The 20,738-nt window shown below is 40.5% G+C and overlaps 2 protein-coding genes across 4 annotated transcripts; one reads left to right on the forward strand and one right to left on the reverse strand.

Moving 5' to 3' along the window:
* Window positions 1–29: 29 nt before the first annotated feature.
* On the reverse strand, window positions 30–9,782 carry TYW3 (tRNA-yW synthesizing protein 3 homolog). Its single transcript, XM_087732232.1, has 6 exons — window positions 9,479–9,782; window positions 8,650–8,730; window positions 3,704–3,802; window positions 2,798–2,869; window positions 2,383–2,516; window positions 30–1,523 (listed from the first exon to the last, which is right to left on the reverse strand). Exons 1-6 carry the CDS (start codon window positions 9,650–9,652, stop codon window positions 1,301–1,303), a joined length of 783 nt encoding a protein of 260 aa, XP_087588358.1. The 5' UTR covers window positions 9,653–9,782; the 3' UTR covers window positions 30–1,300.
* On the forward strand, window positions 9,779–19,253 carry CRYZ (crystallin zeta). Of its 3 annotated transcripts, none has more exons than XM_087732228.1 (10): window positions 9,815–9,895; window positions 11,234–11,295; window positions 12,277–12,401; window positions 12,740–12,892; window positions 14,628–14,791; window positions 15,610–15,661; window positions 17,714–17,863; window positions 18,290–18,391; window positions 18,486–18,581; window positions 18,843–19,253. In XM_087732228.1, the coding sequence occupies exons 3-10, from the start codon at window positions 12,291–12,293 to the stop codon at window positions 19,002–19,004; spliced, it is 990 nt and encodes a 329-aa protein (XP_087588354.1). In that variant the 5' UTR covers window positions 9,815–9,895; window positions 11,234–11,295; window positions 12,277–12,290; the 3' UTR covers window positions 19,005–19,253. The 3 variants fall into 3 exon arrangements, with proteins under 3 accessions (XP_087588357.1, XP_087588354.1, XP_087588355.1); XM_087732229.1 differs by lacking the exon at window positions 9,815–9,895 and adding an exon at window positions 10,314–10,332; XM_087732231.1 differs by lacking the exon at window positions 11,234–11,295 and having other exon boundaries at window positions 9,779–9,895.
* The last annotated feature ends 1,485 nt before the right edge of the window (window positions 19,254–20,738 follow it).

The raw sequence follows: 20,738 nt of genomic DNA on the forward strand, positions 1-20,738 counted from the left end.
TCAAGCTGTAAGTTAGTAACACAAACAAGCAACACAAAAGGCTCAAGTTTATTTGTTTTGGCATGCCTGCTATTGGAAACACAGCCTAACAGGTCTTTCAGCATCTATTTAAAGCCCCCAATTACTTTTCCCTTTGGCTGCCACCTAGTATGTCAAGTTTTTACAGTGGAATTAAAATGTCCCCAAGACATAGGCTTATGTAATGGAAACAATGACCTATATGAACTTGGAGTTACTGTACCAAATAAACCATTTCCTTCAGTCAGGGTCGTGTTTTGCAGTGTTAGCAATCACTCAGTCATAAAAGGAAGGACTCAGAATTCATTGTTGCTAAGGTTTACAAATTCACCATTCGTCTGAAAAATATACTGAGTATGGAGTGACTTTTCCAGTGGTACAATACAGAAATGCACAAATTATTGCAGCACTGTTTTATATTTAACATTTATTGCATGTCAGTGGTTCATAGCCTGGTAAGAAAGCCCATTACTCTACACTTTGGTTGACTTTCTGCCCAAGAGCTAGAAACGAAGCTGGGTGCTGGCCACACAGAATGATATGTAAGTAAGTGAGCTAATGAACTATCAGCATACAGAGTTGGCTAAAAGATGCAAAGAAAAATAACACTTAATGGCAGGTGGCCAAGGGAAGCAGAACGCATGAACACAGTGGGGCTGGAGCCTGAAACACAGTGAAGTGCAGGACACCACCATCAACTGTGCTGCCCAGTGCAACAGCCAGGAAGGATCCTGGATGCACTTGGCTGAAGCCGGCATAGAGCAGTACGTAACTTCTACTCTTCTATTCTAACCTCCGCACCAGGTACTGTTCTTCAGCTGACTTATACGTGGCTTTGTGCTGTTTTGAAAGGGCCATCTATATTGGTGCACACTGTTTTGCAGAGGTCCTACAGGGATTAAAAACCTTCAAGGATAACAACCCAGTTTTGAGAGTTTCTCTGCTCTGCAAAAATCAGAAGGCCTAAACCCAACATTTGGAAGTGAAATGCTTCCATAGAGAACATGGCCAAAGCCGTAGCAAACCAGTTATTCCTCTGCTAACTGACAGAGTAAAAGACTGTTAATTCAACAGTGCTGTTAAAAAAAACCCCAAAACATTCTAAGGTTTTGTTCCCTGTGCTTCTGTGGCATTAAACCTGTTCACAATTCTGTTTAATTACCTTTTTTTCTGGTAAATGTCCATGAGAGTATTACTACTTAGAACAGAGCAGTATTTATATCTCTTACAAAGAGCATTACAATTATTATTCAGTTTGCCATTTGCTTTCAAATGCCTTAGTCTATATCATGATATCAGCAAAAATATCAAGATTGCTTTCTGCATCATCCTCAGGCTCCACTTCTTCACTGTGATCCTTTGGAGAGGTGTGTACATCTTGTTCTTGAATGGTCTTTCTCTTCCTTCTGTGAACGTACACAGAGCGATTCTTCTCCGTCTCCTCAGAAGGCGAACTGTTTGCACTGATGGCAGTTTTCAAAGCTAACTCTAAGCATTTGTAGAATCTAGAAAGAAACAATTGTGTAGTTATTATTTTTGTAGGTTTGCTCAGGATCTGCAAAACTACTCTGAGAAACTGATGTTTTTGTAATATAATCAAAACATGCTAAGAGAAGAAAATCGTTACTAACATTGAAATGTTCTAGCCAATACTGGAAGAAAAATCAGAAACATCAGCACACATCCTTGCGTATGCCATGCCACTTCTCTTTGTAATGCTTGTATGTTAGAAGTCAATTAGGGGATGTGCTCATGTACAAGACCCTGTTAATCTTACAGAAACTATAAAATGGTATCTGGTTAAACATCTGATGAATGATAGCATTAATGATCAGATGGACTGCTACTATTAGCAATTACTTTTAACTGTAACAACTACAGAGATTTTCAATGGACATATAAAAAGGTAGGTGTCTCTCCAGCATCCTTTTGATCCTCCTGCTCTTTGGCTCTTCTGCTTATTCTGTTCCTCAGCGGGAGACAAATGTAAAGACCCAAATTGTGTGTAACCTTCCACTGCTTTCATAAATCATCAGTTTTGGAAACTATACAAAGCATTTAGTGGATTAAAGTGTGCACTGCAATCTGAATACTTCTGAAATGGTTACTGTGTTAGAATAACAAATGCTGTTATCATTAGAAAAAGAAACTTAAACCCTACTCAGTAACAAAGACAGTCTGCAAACTCATGTTGTTTATAGGTTTTCGCTTAAACAGTTTATAGTGTTCAGAGCTCAAAAAATTAATTCAAATTGTATTTTAGATTTTGGCAGGTCTGTCTGGTTTTGATTTTTTTTTTTTTACATAACCCCTCTCACTTTTGGATTTAGGTGTCATGAATAGAATTGGTGTACTCTTACAAACCTGTCAATCCTCCTTGTGTTTTCTTCCATTTTCCGATTAGCTACATGTATCAGAAATTCAATATATTCTTCGGAGACCATCAATTTCCCCTTGTGGCTCAATGGAACTTCTAAGCCATGGGTACTCCGGACAGCCTAAGAAAACACCGAGAAGGATTTATCTGGAATAAAGTTTTTTATTTTATGAAGGTTATTTAAATAATATGGGGAGTTCATTACAGGAAAAAAACCCCACTTATCCACACAATTGGTTAGTTTGCTGCCAACTAAAGCAGAAAAATATTTCTTTGCTACAGCATGCCCTGTGACAGCTGTCAATCGCATTACAATTCAGGTCTTGGCTCATAAAAAATCAAGGCTAACAGTAACGATATGATTTTGTTACATTCCTTACAGGTAAGTAGAAAAGTCCTTACCATCATAATTTTTCCTCCTCTGCCAACCGTAATACCAGAGTTCCTGAACCCAGACTCGATAGCCACTGAATGCTGCAGAACAAATAAATGCCTTAAACAGGTCTTACACACTCTCAAAGCAAGAAATAATTATGGATGTGTTGTGATGCAGTTTATAATCTCAGTTCTGCAAAAAAACTTATTCAAAACCATCTCCCCAAATTAATGCAATAATAGTTACACTAAAATATTTTTAAGATCAAACCCACATAATATCACAAATTGTGGGTGGTTTTCAAAGAACCACAGTCAATCTTGATTGTCTAATCTTAATCCCTTAGTGCAGATGGGACATTAACATCTCTCTGGGAACTGTCCTATTTTATCTTGAAGAGCTAGTAACCATATAGACAACTGTGCAACACTTTTATAGCTGGAAGTGCAGCAGTACTATAAAAGCAGCTAATCAACTCTGTTCTACATTCATGAAGGAACAAACCCATCATGCATTACTCTCCGGATTCATTCTGGAAAAGCAGAAGGCAAAGGTACTACTCAATTAGTTGAAACGCTGGAGCCAAATGGCCTGGCTGGTAGCAAAATGACATCGAAAAAAACCATCACCTTCAGTCAGTGAAAGCAACCCAGGCTCATGGGGAAAAATTTTTCACCAGGCAACCTGCTTCAGCTCCAACACTGAATTGTAGTTGAGTAATTTTGTTTTCTAAAAAGTAAAGCAAAATCTCTACTAAGTTTAAAGCTGTGTTTTCTTCATCAGCTTACTTTTACTACCCTACTTATTAAACATAAAGCACATCTGGGACTATTCCTAAGTGCTAAAGCTTACTCAGGAGCCAATACTTTTACTTTTACAGCAAGGAATATAACAGAACAACAATGTAACATTGTTACTTGGTGTAATTTTACCAGAAGCTGTGCATCTTGCAGCTCTTGACATAGCACGTGAAGAACAAATGGTTCAAACTTGAGCACAACGTCACCAGTGGCTCTCTCTAGTGCTGTCATCTGGAAAATACACCAACATATTTATATTAATACTGTAAGTGTGCACTGTTACTACAAAAAAAAAAAAAAAGAAAATAATAGCTAGTCAGTGTGTGAAATAAGCATTAAAAATGCAGCAAATGAGTTCCAAGCAATCAGGTTTGTTCAGCTGCTTTTGATTTTTCATTGCTCATAATACATAGAAATTCCATGGATTTCCATGATTCTGTTTGCTCAACTGACTAAGTTTGATAGAAATTCATTGCAAGATAGACTTTAAAAACTTGAAAAAGTGTGCTTCCCTGTTTATTTCTTTGTACATTCAAATGAATCGATACAGTCAGTAAAGCATGGGAAGAGGACAGTTTTACTGCAATCAGATGAAACCTGAGCAAGTTGTTCTAGTGTTTTTTTTTTTTTTTTAAACTGTTCTTTAAAATCAAAGACAGTTAGTTTCTGAAGTACATTCCCCAACTTCAGAAAACTTTCTGGGGTTCAGCAGATTGAATTGATGGCCTAACATACTTGATCACATTTTAATCCTAGTTTGAATAATAATGCATAGCCTACTGTATAACAGGTATAAAGATAAAAAAATAAGAGATTGAAATTAGAGGCATAAACCCACAAGACAAGAAAAAAAAAAAAAAGTAACTTTATAATTACAAAATTCAAAAAATTCCCTTCAGATCCCTGAGTTCTGCTAGAAGATCAAGATGTTAGTGGCAATTTTTCCTGGATTTGTGAGTGTGGAGAAAGCTATATGACATTCTGCATGGCTTACTATTACAATTTCTCTACTTTTCTTTGTTATCTTTATGCAGAGAAATCTTAAAGGCTGATATTACATTCTTCCATTCAGAAAGGTCACTTTGAGGCAGTTTTATTACTTATTTCATTGTATGATTATTTAATCATAAGCACTATTTACCCCCCCCCTTCTTGTTTGCCTTCACTTGCTTAATTCATAGTACTAAAAAAATTGCTATGTTAACTTGAGAAATTTCAGCTGTTTTCCCAAACTTTGTTGTTTTGTCTAGCCCTTCTCATCTTTCTCGTAAAATGAAAATATTCAATAAAATCTTCAGGAAATAATCAAATTCATATGTTTTTTAAGACATGATGGCATAAAAGAAAACTGCTGAAGTAACACTCTCTCCTTTCCTTTCAACATTCAAAAGTATTTAAATGTATTTATGCAGCATCTCCTCCATAAATGTTCTTATTTTAAGTTGAAAACAGGTCTTTCTGAATGGCTAAGTTTGTAATTTGTGTGCCAGATTTTAAAAAATGCCCGAGTAACCACAGCTGTGCTGAAGCTGATGAGAAACAGAAACAATCAACATTGCATAATGCAGTGTTGTACAGAAATACCTAAGCTAACTCATTTAGCATTTGCTTGGGCCTGGAAATGAGTTGTGTTGACACAGTGCTCCACTGAGGTGAATTCACCCTGCCTGAGAGTGTGCTAGCATGCTCAAACAGCTTCCTTATCCAAAGCTGTGCTCTGCAGAGTTTGTGTGGTTTCCCTCCGCGGCACAGCACAAGGCTGGCTGTGTATACTCCAGAGGCCCCCGCACTGTGTAGTGTCTGCTTGGGCTGTGCTGATTTCAGCAGGTATGCAAATACATGCAGCAGTCGGCATTCACGGTGCGTAACACAGGCTGGGACCTGCCATGGACGCGTGCATTCCCTTTTCAGGCACATTTCCGTGATCCCTTTTCAGAGGCTTTCCCATGTTTGAGAGCTCTGTTCTAGCCATCTGAGCAATACAGTGTCCTGCTTCAGCAAAATGATCGACATCCATTGTGGCTGGAAACCAAGTTAGACAGACTTGTCTCCAAGACAAGTCTGTCTAACAGAGAACACATTATTAGCCACGATCAGCAAGTGTGATATTGGTGAGGGTGTTTTTAAGGGTTTCTGTTTCTCTGAAAAGACTAAGTAATTTAGCATATACTCTAGAGGTAGCTTTTCAGTGAGAATACAACTAGTTAAGAAAGTCATACTGACTGAAATCACCTAAGCATGTTAGTACTGCCCCAAAGCTCTCTTACAATACTCGTTTCCTCAAAAAGTTTATTAATGGAACAAAATATTTTCAGTAAAGGTTTTTTATTATTTTACTGCATCTAAATCATTAAATGGAGTTTGCAGGAAATTAATAGGGAAATACTGAAAGTAATTTTCTATTAAGTCTATGAAGTCTGAGGCTCTGATTTGCTTGCAGTGAAGCTGATGGGAAAACACCCAATGGGAACAGGATTAGGCCCCTCATCTCTAAAGAGTCAAAGTCTAATTGCTGTCATGAAATGACAGAAAGTACCTGTTGGTGATATGTAAAAAAGCTCCCACAAATGAAAACCCCTCTATTCTAAACACAGAAACAATCGCTAAAGTGATATGAAGCAGAAAACAACTGACTGCATTTAATGACTGACCACCGCAGCACGTTTACAGTAACACAGAATGCAGCCCTTGTTCTAGAAAGAGCATATGTTGGTACTACAGCAAACGCTTTCGCTGCAGCGCTGCACAGCTGCAGTCACGTTACTGGCTTGGGTGTAAGTTACAGTCTGACAAGGGCAGTGCACACAGCCTGCTGCATTGGACAAAACCTGCTCAGGAGAAAGGGAGATGGCTCACCTCGCTCATGAGATACCGACACTCAAGCTAGACATTTGGAAAGTCTGTCAGCAATATGCAAGACCAGCAGCTGACGGCATACCTTACAGGTCTGTCCATACAGACATGTGGACAAAACTACATGTGCATAGGTCCTGGTAGAAGCAAATGCTCTGCACGCGCACGTCTTAAAGTATTAAATGGCAGCTGGCCAAATTCTCATGTACATACATCCAAAAATCCAAAGCTGAAGGTGGTCAAGATTCACACCAATACTGTGTCAAGGAAAAAAGTACGCCATTTCAGTTTTACACTATTGTGTAATTACGAGATTATATGTGTGTCATATCAGTAACCTTGCAAAGAGGTACTTCATGATACATGATGCCTTTTCTCTAAGCATTGGGAGGATAAAGGGATAAAAATAAATTACAAAACAAATATCGTATGTTCATATTGTTGAGGTTAATAGAGGCAGTGAGGTCAAATGATCTGAGAGCCAAAATACACAACACACAGCGTACAAGATCCTGACTTCCCTTCTCATTTCCTAAATACTGCACTAGCAAAGCTTTATCATACATTCGAGTACAATAGTTTAAAAATTAACCAGAGACATTTTTCTTACACTTGCAATTCATGCATTAAAAAAAAATCCCATCTACCTGTTAAAGGGAACAGGAAAAATCAGAGTATTTCCTCTCATAAGAGTCAGCAACAATCTACTGTGTCCTACTCAGCCTGAAATTTGCTGATAGAAATTTCAGCAAGCTCTGCTTTGCTAGAACAAAGAGTAGTGAAGACAAATATTTTGGAGATTTTTTTTGTGCATGTGTAAGAATGTATGCATATGGTAAAGTGGGCTATGAATTCAGTGAGAGAATTTTGACCTTGTAATCACTTCTTTTTTGGGTCAGACAAACCAAAGAGATGTATGCAGAGAGCAGACTATTTTGAAAGCATACTAAAAAAACCCCACTATACGTATTTTTTTAAAATTTCATGGGATTTTAAGATACTAAACTAAAATGCAGTATGAGAGATGCACTGTTAAACTAGTTTCAGGTGTCTGTAAATGAAAGGCTGTTAGCACAGCAAGCTGGGCTCAAGACAGTTTTAAATTCAAGACAGTTTTTTTAACTCAAGACAGTTTTAACTATTATTACATACAAAATGAACATGCTCACTGGCATGCGTACCTGAACACGTCTACTTTTAATGGAAACAAAGGAATTCATTTTGGTTACTTCTGGAATTACTGACCAAAACAACAAAGCAAGAATGGCCACACAGTTAATGAGGCCAACACAGTATTTGTTAATCACAACCAACCCATTCTGAAAGAGATATTATGATTCCTGCATTAATGTGTATGTCAGGCTCTAGCTGTTGGAGAATGGGACAAAAGCCACATTATCCTGCATCTGTGTCCTGCAGGAATGCTGCTGCTTGAGTAAGCATCATCTCAGATGCTGCCCGACACAGAACTTTTACTAAACAAATGCCTAGCTTCATATAGCAATTGTTACTTTGGTATTAACAAGGAATATACTGTTTTCATGTAGCCCAGTGTAGTCTACTAATGACTAGGTCATCACTGTCCAAAGACCAGCAAGTATTCTACAGAAATTAAGCTTATTTTATTTTTGGATAGGAAGGCTTTTAAATCAAATCTAGTCTCCAGTCGACACCTTGCTGGCAATCCAACACGAAGGGAAAACAAAGAGCAGACAAAAAGCTGCAAAAATGAAAAATACATTGTTATACTAACAGTAATCTTTCAGGAAAGGAAGAACACTTGCTTAGAAAAGCATTAGTTCCACTTATTCTGAATAAGGAAAGGGCTTGGAAAAAGTAAGAATCACTGTATCTTAGATTTTCAGAAATCAGTCTTCTGCTACAGAAGCAACAGTAATTACTGGCTTCCTGTTGAGCTATTATGATGTGGAGATTATGTTACTGCAGACAGTAAGAAATTATTCAAGTTTCATATTAGCTGCATTTACAACCATGCAGAGAATTTGGTATTAAGCTTAAAACCATTCTCTTCAAAACATGTCTTAAGAATTTATTATGCAGAACACCTACAGAAAACTTTATTTTTCAATTAGAGTGTCAATTCATCTCAGTAACAGGAATAAAAAAACCTAAATTTTTTTTTATATTTTACATGATGTGTTTTCAATGACATTAGGAACATTACATTAAATAAATATAAAAGTTGTATTGTATTGTCCTCTTACCACATCGTCTTTGTTACACATTTCATGTGTTACCATGAGCCACGTGCAGTTTTTCTTCTGGATCTCATAGCTGTTTATATCCTAGTAATGAAGAGAAACAATTAAACTAGCGCTACAGACAGGTGATCTTTGATCTTGTGCTTGTATAAAAAAATGGTCCTTCAGCATAAAAAATGTCACTTTTAAAAAAGCACGTTTTCTTAACATACGAGAATATATTTACATAAAAGTAGTTTAAAACTGACTTACGTATGCTTATATATATTCTCAGTCAGATAAAGCTGTAAGACTGAAGTCTAGCATGGGAAAGATTTGTGTCCCAGCAACTTATATGAAAAACTGGAGTAGAGACGGCGAACCACTGGACGCTGCTTCCAGCACCAGCAGCCTTCTACCGCACCGCACACCACAGCCCTCCACGTCAAACGGATTTGCTTCTGGGGCTCGCAAACCGCCTGCCCAGCCCGCTCCCGCTGCCGAGGCCGCCAAGCCCGCCGCCGGCGAGCGGCCTCCCCGCCCGGCGCCGAGGTGAGCCCGTGCGCGGCATCGAGGGTCTGCGCCGCATCGAGAGGAGGAGAGCCGCCGGCTTCCCTCGCCTCAGCGGAGCGGCCGTTAGCGGACACAACCTGCGGCCCTGACCGGGTGCTGAAGAGGGCGGCGGGAGCGCGGCGTCCCCGCAGCCGGGGAGAGGCACCGCCGGAGCCGCCCCCGCCGCCCCGCCTGGGCCCGGCCAGCTCGAAGGGCCCCGAGGTTCTCCTGAGCTCTGCCGCCGCGACGGGAGCAGCGGGACCTCCAGGCGCCCCGGCCCCGTGCCAGCGGCGGGACTCACCGCAGCGCTGCCCTGCGCCAGGAGGAGGCGGCCCGAGCAGGAGCTGGTGGTGCAGAACTGGGCTCTCCCGTTGAGGAGCTGCACCACGGGGGCGGCGCGCTCGTCCAGGGCGCCCTTCCTGCTGGCGTCCGCCCGCGCCAGGCGCTGCGCCTTCTGCTGCCGGAAGGCCGCCATGAGGGGGCGGCGGCCCCCGCCCCCGCGCCGCAACGGCCACCCCGGCGCCACACCTACGGCGGCTGCCGGGCGAGCCTCACGGGAGCCCGCGAGGGCCAAACCTCCCCACGCGACGGCCGAGGGGCGGGCGGCCCGGGCGGGGCGAGGGACGCCCGCCGCCGCGCCCGCCCCCCGGCTGCCCCCGCCCCCGCCGCCGCTCGGCCCGGGCCCGCTTTCCGCCGCGGGGGCAGGAGTGCTCCGGAGGTAGGCGGTGAGCGCGGGGCCTCCACGGCGGTCTCCGGGACTCGGCTCTGCCCCGGGCAGCGGGGCGGGCCGCTGCAGGGTGACGGGGGGGGGCTGGCGGCCGTCCCGCGCTGCCCGTGCCGGCTGTCCCGGGCGTGCGGGGCTGGGCTCCGCAGGCCGAGGCGGACAGGGCCACAGTGCTCCGGACCGGCCCTGCCAGCGGGAGCCCCGGGGCCTCCGGCGGCGGCGGCTGAGACGGCTGGCGGGGCGGGGCCTGACTGATGGGGCGGGGCCTAGCAGCAGGGGCGTGCCCGGGGCGGGACCCGGCGACGAGGGGCGTGTCAGGGGCGGGGCCTCCCCGCCGGCGCTGAGGGGGCGGCGGCCGCGGCGGGCCCCGGGTGTTCTCACCCACCGCGGGGTCGCTCCGTGCCGCGGCCGTCTTTCCCCCCGAGCAGCCGGTGAGCCTCCCAGGAGCTGGATCAGGCTCCTCGCATCTGGCTGTGCCCCTGCTTGCGACGGAGGACCAGGCTCCACTTCCCCACCGCCCCGGCTGCCCTGAGGCGGGGGAGGCCCTGCGCAGCTCGGGGCCGCCGCGCCCGCGCCTCCCTCCCTCTCTTCGGAGGAGGCGCACTCGCAGAAGCGCGGCTTGGTGCCCTGCGGTGCAGCCCAGTGGGCCGTGGCCTTCCCCACCCCATCCCCGCCTGCTGGGGGGCCGCCTCCCGGGTCCCCTCTCGCTGCCTGCCCCCCTGTCTGTCTGAAGAGCTGCTCCTGCCTCCGCCCGGGCCTGCTGGGTGGTGTGCTCGTCCGGAGGGACCGCTGAGCTTGGAGAGTTGATCTCTGACCCTCAGCCAGCTCTCCGGGCCTGCCCCTGGCCCCCGCGGGACTCTCCGGAATCCCGTGGGATTCCCTGAGGGGGCAGAGCCTGCCCTCCTGACCGACAGACGGGCTGTGGTCCTGCTGCCTGCCCCGCTCCCTCCTGCCAGGGCCGGAGCTCCACCATCTCCGGGTCGCTGGATCGCCTCGCCAGGACGTTGTCACCGCGGCGCTCGGGAAGCCTCCCGCGTTGCTTGTGCCCGCCTCTTGCCCCTCCAGCAGATACCGGGGTTGCTTCCAGTTGTCTGGAGAAGGCTTATCCTAAGGATAGGTCATCATGCTGTAGAATCATTTATTAAAACCTACAGGTCCATTTTTTTTTTTCTGAGCAGAATAGAAGCCTTCTTTTAATTTGGTTTATTATCACTATGTATAAAAGTGACCTATGCTTCAGAAGTTACTTGGCAGTGTAGGTTTTTGTCACATCCCAAGGGAAATGTTGGTAGTGTATATCCTTGTGACTCATACTCTTCCTGACTTGAACAGGTACCCAAAAATATGAAGCCTTACAGACTGTATCAGTTAGGAGAAAAAATATAGCGATTAAGGTAGGTACTTTAAAAAGCTGTAATCATATTTGGGAAAAAGCCTAGCTCTGGTTACAGCCCTAAAGTTCTTCAGGTGGAGTTGGCCGAAAGTGTGATCTCTTGGTGTCTTTAAGGTTCCTGTATGCCTGTCTGCTGTCCTGTGATTATTTGCTGTGTACCCAGTAAAGCTCCTCTGTCTGAATCGATCAGATTCCTGAAAGGATTGTGTATAACTTTTACTGTAGTCGGAGTAACTTGATCGCGGTGTTTGGTTAGAATACTTCACAAAGGAATGGAGTTGGAATAATCACAGCTTCATGCGTTGATAAATTGTCATCACTTCCATTAACGCATAGAGGGCTATGAGCTGCAGCAGCTGAGGGCTGTGATTCATGGTCTCTGTCGCATACAGCTGCAGTTGTGAAATCCAGCTGGAATTAAGGACTGGAATCTCAAATGTCTGCACTTAGTTTTTCCTGGCTTGTTTTAATGTCCTATGATATCTTCTGTTTTTGACAGTTGATGAGTAGTTTTTTGTTGCTTTTTTTACATATAAGTTTAATAGTAAGCAGGAGCAGTGACTAGAATGTCACTTGGCTAGATTACCCAGTCCGTCAATGTATGACAGGCTATTTTGCCGGACTGTAATAGTAAATTGTCAATGTTTTTCCCCAAAGTACTGTACATCTCTGCATATGTGATAGCAGTGCTATCACATATGGAGTTCACAGGAGCTGCTGTAGAAATACTCATATGGATAAATTATTTGCATGTGAGTCTCTTAATATCCATGAAGTCCTGCAAATGGTAGGGTTAATTTCCTGCCTTTTGCAAGATTTGGGGAAAAAAAAAAGGAAAACAAACACACCCCCCCCCCCCCAAATTTAAATCAGGAGTGAGGCTCTATTGAATCAGTTGCTTGACAGGTAGTTGTTTGATTTCTTTATTTTGAAGATGCAGAATAAATTATGAAGGCAATACAATATTTTTTTTTCCCCCCAGATATTCTGATCGCTATGGCAGCCACAAGAAATGTGATGAGAGCTGTCAGAGTTTTTGAATTTGGTGGCCCTGAAGTGCTTAAACTCCAGTCAGATATCTTAATTCCTGATCCAAAAGAAAATCAGGTATATACGAGTTCTGTGAACTGAAATAATGGTATTGAATGATAATAGGTACACTCAGAACAGAATGAAGAATACAAAACAAAACTTTTCATCTTGAATATGTAGTTTTTCATAAGTATATTCATACTATCTGAGACATTACATTTAATAAATGTGGGCTTTTTGCTGTTACATGGGCTACATATTCCATACAAAGGAGTTCCTGAAAATAGCTTCAGTTCAACACTGAATTTTTGCTGACTCTGTTTAAGAATTTAGTTAAAATGCCATGACACTGTGCTGTGAATTCAAGTTCTAAATTTTTTTAATGATTGCTAAAGAAGCATCTTTTCTTTTAGGTATTAATTAAAGTCCATGCCTGTGGGGTAAATCCTGTTGAGACATATATTCGTTCTGGAAATTATGCTAGAAAACCAGCTTTACCCTATACTCCTGGCTCAGATGTGGCTGGTGTAATAGAATGTGTTGGGGAACATGTGACTACATTCAAGGTATTTATGCATTAGGTTTTAATTCATTATTGTTTATTGTATCCTCTCTGTGTGATTGCTATACTGCTGTTCCTATTTTTATTGCTTATAATCATGTAATCGACTGGCAGGGGGAATCGCTTTCACTGACTGGTAAAAACATGCAGTGAGATCATATTGGCAATCCAGTCTGCAGATTGAACTGTAGGGAAGTCTTTAATGCTGTTGACCTCCATGAGTTAAAAGGTCTCAGAAGAGGCATTTCAGTTTTTTTAAAGCGATGATACCAGGTGTACAAAGTTGTGGTTCAGAACTATTTTTATGGCATTGCAGAAATACCTGAAGTGGGATGCTTCCTGCTTGAGGTAGTAATTTCACACAGAACTGAAAAATTTTCTGTAAAGTTTTTTTGGGAAATGGAAATAGCTTTTCTTTTACTGACTTATAACACCCCGTAAATTACATATTTTTTGTTAAAACTGTTCAAGTACTTAATTATGCTAGTCTAGTAATTTTACTGAGATTTTCTCAGGGGGAACGTCTTGGGACAGCAGAAGGCAATTATCAGTTTGCTAAAAGATATCTATGAAATTTATTTAGTTTTAAATCTGTTCTTCCTTTCAAGTCACTAGACTGTTGGTCTCAGACAAACATAAAAATTGTAGTTAAAACTGTGTTGGAATTTCCTGACTTGGAAAGTATTGGTAACTATTGTGGGAGAGATGAGAGATTTGGTTATCTAAAGAGAAGAATCATGTTTATTCATATTTTCTTATCAGTAGTTTGCTGTATCTGCTGTGTGTTCGTTTTGTTTGTTATGGAAATTGTGATGCTTTTTGCTTGAATGAAAGAGAGAAATGAGGAGATCAATATGTGCCACAGACAGACGTCCTGAAAATGCTGAGTAGCCAAGCTCTCATTCATTTGCATACTCATAATACGTGAGAAACAGCTATGCTGATATGCAGCCCTCTGCACAGTAGTTAGTACCCGATGTCTGCAAACCAAACTGACGTAGTCCACATGCTGTATATTTATTGAGATCAACATGCAAGTAGTAGAAAAATCAGAGCTCGGTAACTGTGAATGTAGATGGATACTGATGTTGTTCTGCGAGCAGGCTTGTACAAGGTTGGATGCTGACCTGGACCACAGCAAGCTGGCGTTGCGCTCCATCAGCAGGACTGAAGCGCCTAGGCACACACACATACAGAGTGCTGCCAGGTGCTGCATTTCTTGCATCCCCTACTGAATTGCTGGTTTGAGTATTCCCTGTTGAAGAACAGCAGCGAAGAACAGTAACAGGTTACTGTTACAGTAACAGTAACCCTAGTTACTTTAGGGTATATTAAGAGTATATCTTTTCCACGTTCAAACAAAAATAATTGAGAAATGTTTCTTTTGTGTTTGTAAAAGCTTTTGAGGTTTTGCATTTGGAATCTGTGGATGGAATTCTTTAGTGTTCATGTTCATTAAGGGTAATATTAATGAGACAGTAGGTTTGTGTGTTACAGTGTAGAGCAGGGGTTATAATTATGACACTTAAATCTAAGTATATGAAATTACATGGTTTGTGTTGCATTGATTGTATGTATTAGCATTTATAAAAATCTTCTCTGTGACAAATATAACTGGTTATTTTTAACAGGAGAGCTGTTAGAAATAGCCTAAACTTCTGTGAACTGGTTCTTAATGTCTATTAAGGAAAAACTAAGGGAGATGATTAATTTCGCTATTTTCTTTCCCTCCTTTCTAGAAAGGTGACAGGGTTTTTACCATTGGTACGATCTCTGGAGGATATGCAGATTATGCAGTTGCTGCGGCTAATAGAGTCTTTCCTTTGTCGGATAAATTGGACTTTAAGCAAGGAGCAGCGATTGGAATACCCTACTTCACTGCTTATCGTGCTCTCTTCCAAAAGTAAGGTGCCAAATCTAAGCTTGTGCATTTTGCTTTTTAATATTTAAAATACTGAAGCCCATATTTTCATTGTCTTGTAAAATGGGGGGAGATCAATGAGTAGGAAATGTTTGAAACACTTAAGTTAAATTTGTTATACTGAGGGAATTGTCAGATAATTGCTACCTAGAAGCTAGTAACTATATTTTCCTGTTAAGTATTTCTTCTTAAGAGGACAGACCTGGAAAGGCTTCTTCAATAAGTATCATGTAATAAAATGTGTAACTCTTTTTCAGTGCTCATTAGTATTTTAGCTAGGGAAGAAAAACAGGAACACTTGAATTTCTTAATTAAACGAACAATATGCTGTAGAGCAGACCCACCTCTTTTCTTCAAGAGCCTTTCTGCCAAAGAGACTCTGCATACAGTCCTGTCTGTTGCCATAGGACAGTATACCGAGTAGAAGCCAGACTTCCGTGTCAGCTAGGTGAGAGCTTAGGACTGGAAATCTGGTTTAGTTTGATAGAACAAATAATTAGAACTAGTGTGGTTTATTTTAAGATCTGTAACAGGTGAAGATCTTGAACTGTGGTTCAGTGCCAGACTGTTACTTGCTGCTAGTTGCATGTTGACATAATTGCATATTACTTAAATTCATAAATGATACGGTTTATTTTGCCTCCTTGTTTTCCCAGAGGCTGATTATACCTGTTTAGCCATAACATAAATTGGAAATAATAATGTGTGAAAGATGAGATTTGATGTCAGTATATGCAATCTGATGCTTAATGATTATGTACTGCAATCGTAATGCCAATGTTTTCTGTTTTTCCATTCAGAGGGCGTGCCAAAGCAGGGGAAAGCGTGCTAGTGCATGGTGCAAGTGGGGGAGTAAGTATTTTGAGAAGGCAAGCTATAAGAAATGCTGCTTTCTGTCTGTGGTATGGTTTACGGTCACATTTATATCAGTTAATGATTTAACAAAATGAGGTTTTTATTTCCGACACTTTAGGATACTTGTTTCTTAGAGCAAACCCTGTCATTCCAAATAACTGTGAAACTGCATGAGTGATTGTGTAAGGCCCCTAATACAGAGGGTCATATAATAAACACATTGCTGCAGTCGGAAGTTGGTCTGGAAGCTTTATAACCGGTCTTCCTGAGATAAAACTAATAGTAGAAAGCTTTAATTTTAAAATATGTACAAGATGTTCTCAGTTCTCTGAGTAGTAATCAGTGGTGCATAGCAACTATACATTTCTGGGATATTTTTACCTATTAGCTAACAGCTAGCTGCACAAGGAGAGATACGGGAATGTATAAATTCATGACTGAATACTATGTGAAATTGAACATATAGTTTTCTTTGGTTTTACAGGACAAGCTAGCTTTAGATCTCTTTCACACAACATTCTAGTTGAATTTATTCCCCATACTCTGCACTTTGTTGCTCATCTTCTGCTGATGCATGAAACGGCTGCTATAAATGGGCAGTTTCCTTCATAATTTGGTAGACAGCAAAAAGATGATTACGACAGTCTCGTATGAGGAGGAATTCAGATCTCATTCTAAGATACTAGAATGATGTTCAGCATTGTAGCCTCTTTTTTTTTTTTCTTAAACTAAATGTAGTGTTTCTATTCTTACTTATTTTATGTTTCTTGAAAAGATATATTGCCTTTGGTTTGCAGAAGCATATAATGCAAATCTGTTGTTCTGTGGACTTGTAACCTTTGTTATAGGAATACTTGTAAAAGCAGTGAGATATCTATAGGTATGAAGCACATGCTGAAGAGAAAAGATGGTTTGTGCTGCATCTTTTCTTTCCAGTCATGCTGACTTCCATGATGATTCTTAAAAATGTGCCTCCTTTTGAATTTTTCTCTGAAAATCAGTCTGGCCATGATGTTATTAATTAATTAATTAATTAATTAATTAATGGTGTTTGTTTTTTTCATTTAGTTGAAAACTGATGATCTGCTATTTAGAAAACAACTTCACATTTGGCAAACAGTTTGGGTAGATCCTGGCCAGACAGATGGTCATGGTAGATTTTTTAGAGAAGCTTGTCTATTTATTTTGTGTTATTCATACATACAAATTTAAATAGCAGAGCCACAGAATAGAGTTTTTATGGTCTTTGTTTGTATATTTTTTTATTTGTTTGTTCCCCCCCAAATACAAAAATGTGCATATCTTAACATATCCTGGAGGAGGTATCCAGCTGTATGGTTGGTACAGTGGGCTGCCGAATCTGTAGCCTCAGGAAGCTGACCAGCTGGGACTGAATCCCAGGGAGGCATTGTACATGTCAGCTGGTTCCTCATTTTGCTTTTGTATTCTGTTGCTGTGACACAAAGCAAAACCAAGAGATGGTATTGGTATGCCTCAAGTGATCATTGGCTCCAGTGTCATGGAGCCTTTTTATGAAGGCATCCCTCACCTCTAAACATCCTCTGGAGTGCAAAGCTGGTACGAGACACTGAGAATTTGGTTTCTAAAGATATCAGTTAATCTCTTTGTGAAAGGTTAATAAAATTTGTGCTTACAGATTTTCTTTGCAATATATAATGCTGGTATCAATAGCAGCTGATTCTGTGAAGAGAATTTCCTTGGCTTTGTGTCAAATATATATGGCCCAACTTTAACAGACAGACAACATTCTGCATGGATTTATATCAAATGCTGATAGCTATTAAAAAAACCACAAAACTGTACTATGCCTCTGTAAATATCTTTTCTTTTTTTAAAGACTATTTGGCTATCTTTAAGATCCTAATTACTTATTATGGCTAAAAAAAATGTTACCAGGCCAACTTTTTAAATGGGTAAGTTCCGAGTTGCTGGTAGAATATATATAATTTAAAATACTAAGAAAGAAAGAGAAAAAAGACTCTTTTTTTTTTTTTCTTTTTTTTTTCTTTTATTTTTTTTTCCCGTCAGGTGGGAATAGCAACATGTCAGATTGCCAGAGCTTGTGGTTTAAAGGTTTTGGGTACAGCAGGAACTGAGGAAGGCATGAACATGGTTCTGAGAAATGGCGCTCACCAAGCATTTAATCACAGAGAAGCTAATTACATTGATAAAATTAAGGTAAGCATGTATAAGGGCTAGGTGATGCAGTATGTATTTTTCTTACTCACAAAATGTGAACAGTTGCTTGCAGAAGTTTTTTAAAGTAGATTTATGTAGGAGCAATAGTGTGCTGCCTTTTCATTTCTGCACAGGGGAAAACTTTTCCAGGCTGGAAAAGCTCAGCTTTCTTCACAGGCAATGACATTTAGAAACTCTTGTATTCCAGCAAATTCCAATATGGTAGCATATCATAATTTAGCATATCAAAATACGCTAAAAATAAACTTGCTAGCTGTCAGCCTTAGTACAAAGGTTGTATTTAAAATTTAAACAATAAACTGTAAAATATATGTTATCTGTAGCATATGAAATAAACAGTGACACCCAAGCACTAATTGGAGTGATTTAAATAACATATTATGTTCTTATTATATTATATTATAGGAATACACAGGGAAGGAAGGAGTTGATATAATAATAGAAATGCTCTCTAACATCAATCTTGCTACTGATTTGCAAGTGTTGTCCTATGCAGGAAGGGTGATGGTAAGTATTTTTTGTCACTGACCTTAGTTTGTGCATTTAGTAACACAATTCAACAGTTACAACTTGAACTATCTTTTTAACTTGATTGTAACAGGTTGTGGGCTGTAGAGGTCCTATTGAGATAAATCCAAGAGACACTATGAGTAAAGAATCTAGCATAATTGGAGTTAGTCTGTTTCTTGCAACTGAGGTAAGAAACATTTTTATTTTAAAGAATGTTTTGTTGGCTTATTCCAACACCTCTCTATTTCCAGTTAAAATAATTTGTAGGGATGAAAGCATAATTTCACTGTAAGTAACTTGCTTGTTCATTCCTTTACATTTTGATTTAATCTCAGAACATCATAAAGTATTTTTGGGTTGTGAAATTTGGTTTAACACTTGCATAAAGAGTCAATGCTTTTCCAAAATCTGAAGACCTTGTGGTAAATGCTGTCTTTATTACATGCAGGAGGAGAGGCATGAATGTGCAACAGCACTCCTTGATGGCATAGAAGCTGGCTGGTTGAAACCAATTGTAGGCTCTGAATACCCACTGGAGAAAGTAGTTAAGGCTCATGAAGACATTATTCACAGCAGTGGTGCTCGAGGAAAGATGGTGCTCCTTCCATAAAGTCTTTTTCCATTTATTTTGTAGCTGTTCTAACTACACCTTTGCTCACATGATTCATTGAATGTATGTTATAAAACATACTTTTGATCAGGTTTGACAGTAACAGCAAATGCTAGCTTACATTAATTAACTGCATTAATTAATTAACAGTCAATTTTCTTTTTGTAATAAGTAGAGTTGTGTATACTTTAAAGTAATTTTTGTAGCTTTTTTGGCTGATGTGGAAATAATACATTTTCTCTGCTGGTGTGGCCTTGTGATGCAGGGGAAACTAATATCTAAGTTAGAATTTGATATCATGCTCTATGTGAAGAGGCCAGTGTAGGTAGTGCAAAATGGAAGCCTGCTTTTTAAGCAGATACACAAATGTATATAACTAACTATATGCATATAATTAGGACTCTCTAAATTCTTTAGCCACAAAATTTGTCCTATTCATCTTTTGTCACATAATTTACTTGGAATAAACGCTTTTACTGCCAAAATAGTTCACTTTCCAGTTCAAAAGATGGCCAAAGAATCTCTCAAATATGAACTGTTCGGAAGCAGAGGAAGTTTCATTTTGCTATGCTTGACTTAGTATCTGAGGTGTTAATCCAATGGGACCATAACCCTGAAGCTATATGCTAATATTTGCTACTTTGCAACTGATCCTATTGGCAGAAGCAGCTGATTCCTTGATGGTAAATGGCTGGGCAGCGAGGATTTCAATTCTTCCTGTGACCTTTGTTAAATTTAAGGTCACCTGAATCCCTGGCTACAGTGAGGAGAAGAGAGAGGCTGCACTGCTTTCATGGGTACTGAGAATTCATGTTATTTCGTAAATGAATGCGTATGTGTTGTTGACTTGTTCCAAATACAATCCAATTAAGGAAAGACAATTTCTTTGATATGTGACAGTTTTTATGCTCAAAATACTGCTTGGTATTACAGGCACTTCCTTTTAATGATATAATTCTCTAATGAGCAGTGAAATCATCGCTTGTAGAAGAGTTTTCTCAACCTCAAGGATGAGCTTTTCTGTTCCTTTGAGGAAAAGTGAGTCCTTACTAAACAGAAACTTTTTAGAAGTATTTTTGCCTGTGAAGGTTACTTGCTTTTTGACATTTGGTCTGGATTCATTTGGTGCCATGCTATTATAAATCAGAACACGTTCTCTGAATCCATGTACAGTTTCTTCAGGGTGGTAGCTTCATCACACTACCATTTTCTAAGTTGTAATTTTTTTTTTCTGAACAGACATTCTGAACTGACATTTTGCTTAATCTAAACTGACAAAATAATTGGAAAAATCTTTTGAAATATTTGGATTTCTCCTCTATGTTTGTGTTCCCGTGTTAAAATATTAAGGTAAGAGAGGGCCCCACAACCTGTCTCTTTATAAGCCTCTCGATCAGATCTTGACATTTTTTTTTGTAGTGCTTGATCGACCACAATTGTTCTGTGTGTGTGGTTGGGAGAAATCAAATCCTGACACACTACTTACCTCTAGAGCCTGAAATTGATTAGTTATTTTACCTGTGTGTCCTCTAGGAACAATTGGCTCCTTTCAGAAAATTGGACACTATTTGTGTTGAACTCTTGCTGACATTTGAGTGTCTTCATTGTACTTGGCAGACACATTTAAAACAAAACAAAAACCTATGCCTGATGTCTGTTTTTGCACAGTGGTTTTTGTTGTTGTTGTTTGGTTTTTTTTGTTTTAATTAGAGTAGTTGGAATTGAAACATTTTC

Source organism: Nipponia nippon, unplaced genomic scaffold, assembly GCF_047370975.1.
Source record: "Nipponia nippon isolate SJK-2023a ecotype South Korea unplaced genomic scaffold, ASM4737097v1 scaffold_5, whole genome shotgun sequence".
Classification (NCBI taxonomy): Eukaryota; Metazoa; Chordata; class Aves; order Pelecaniformes; family Threskiornithidae; genus Nipponia; species Nipponia nippon.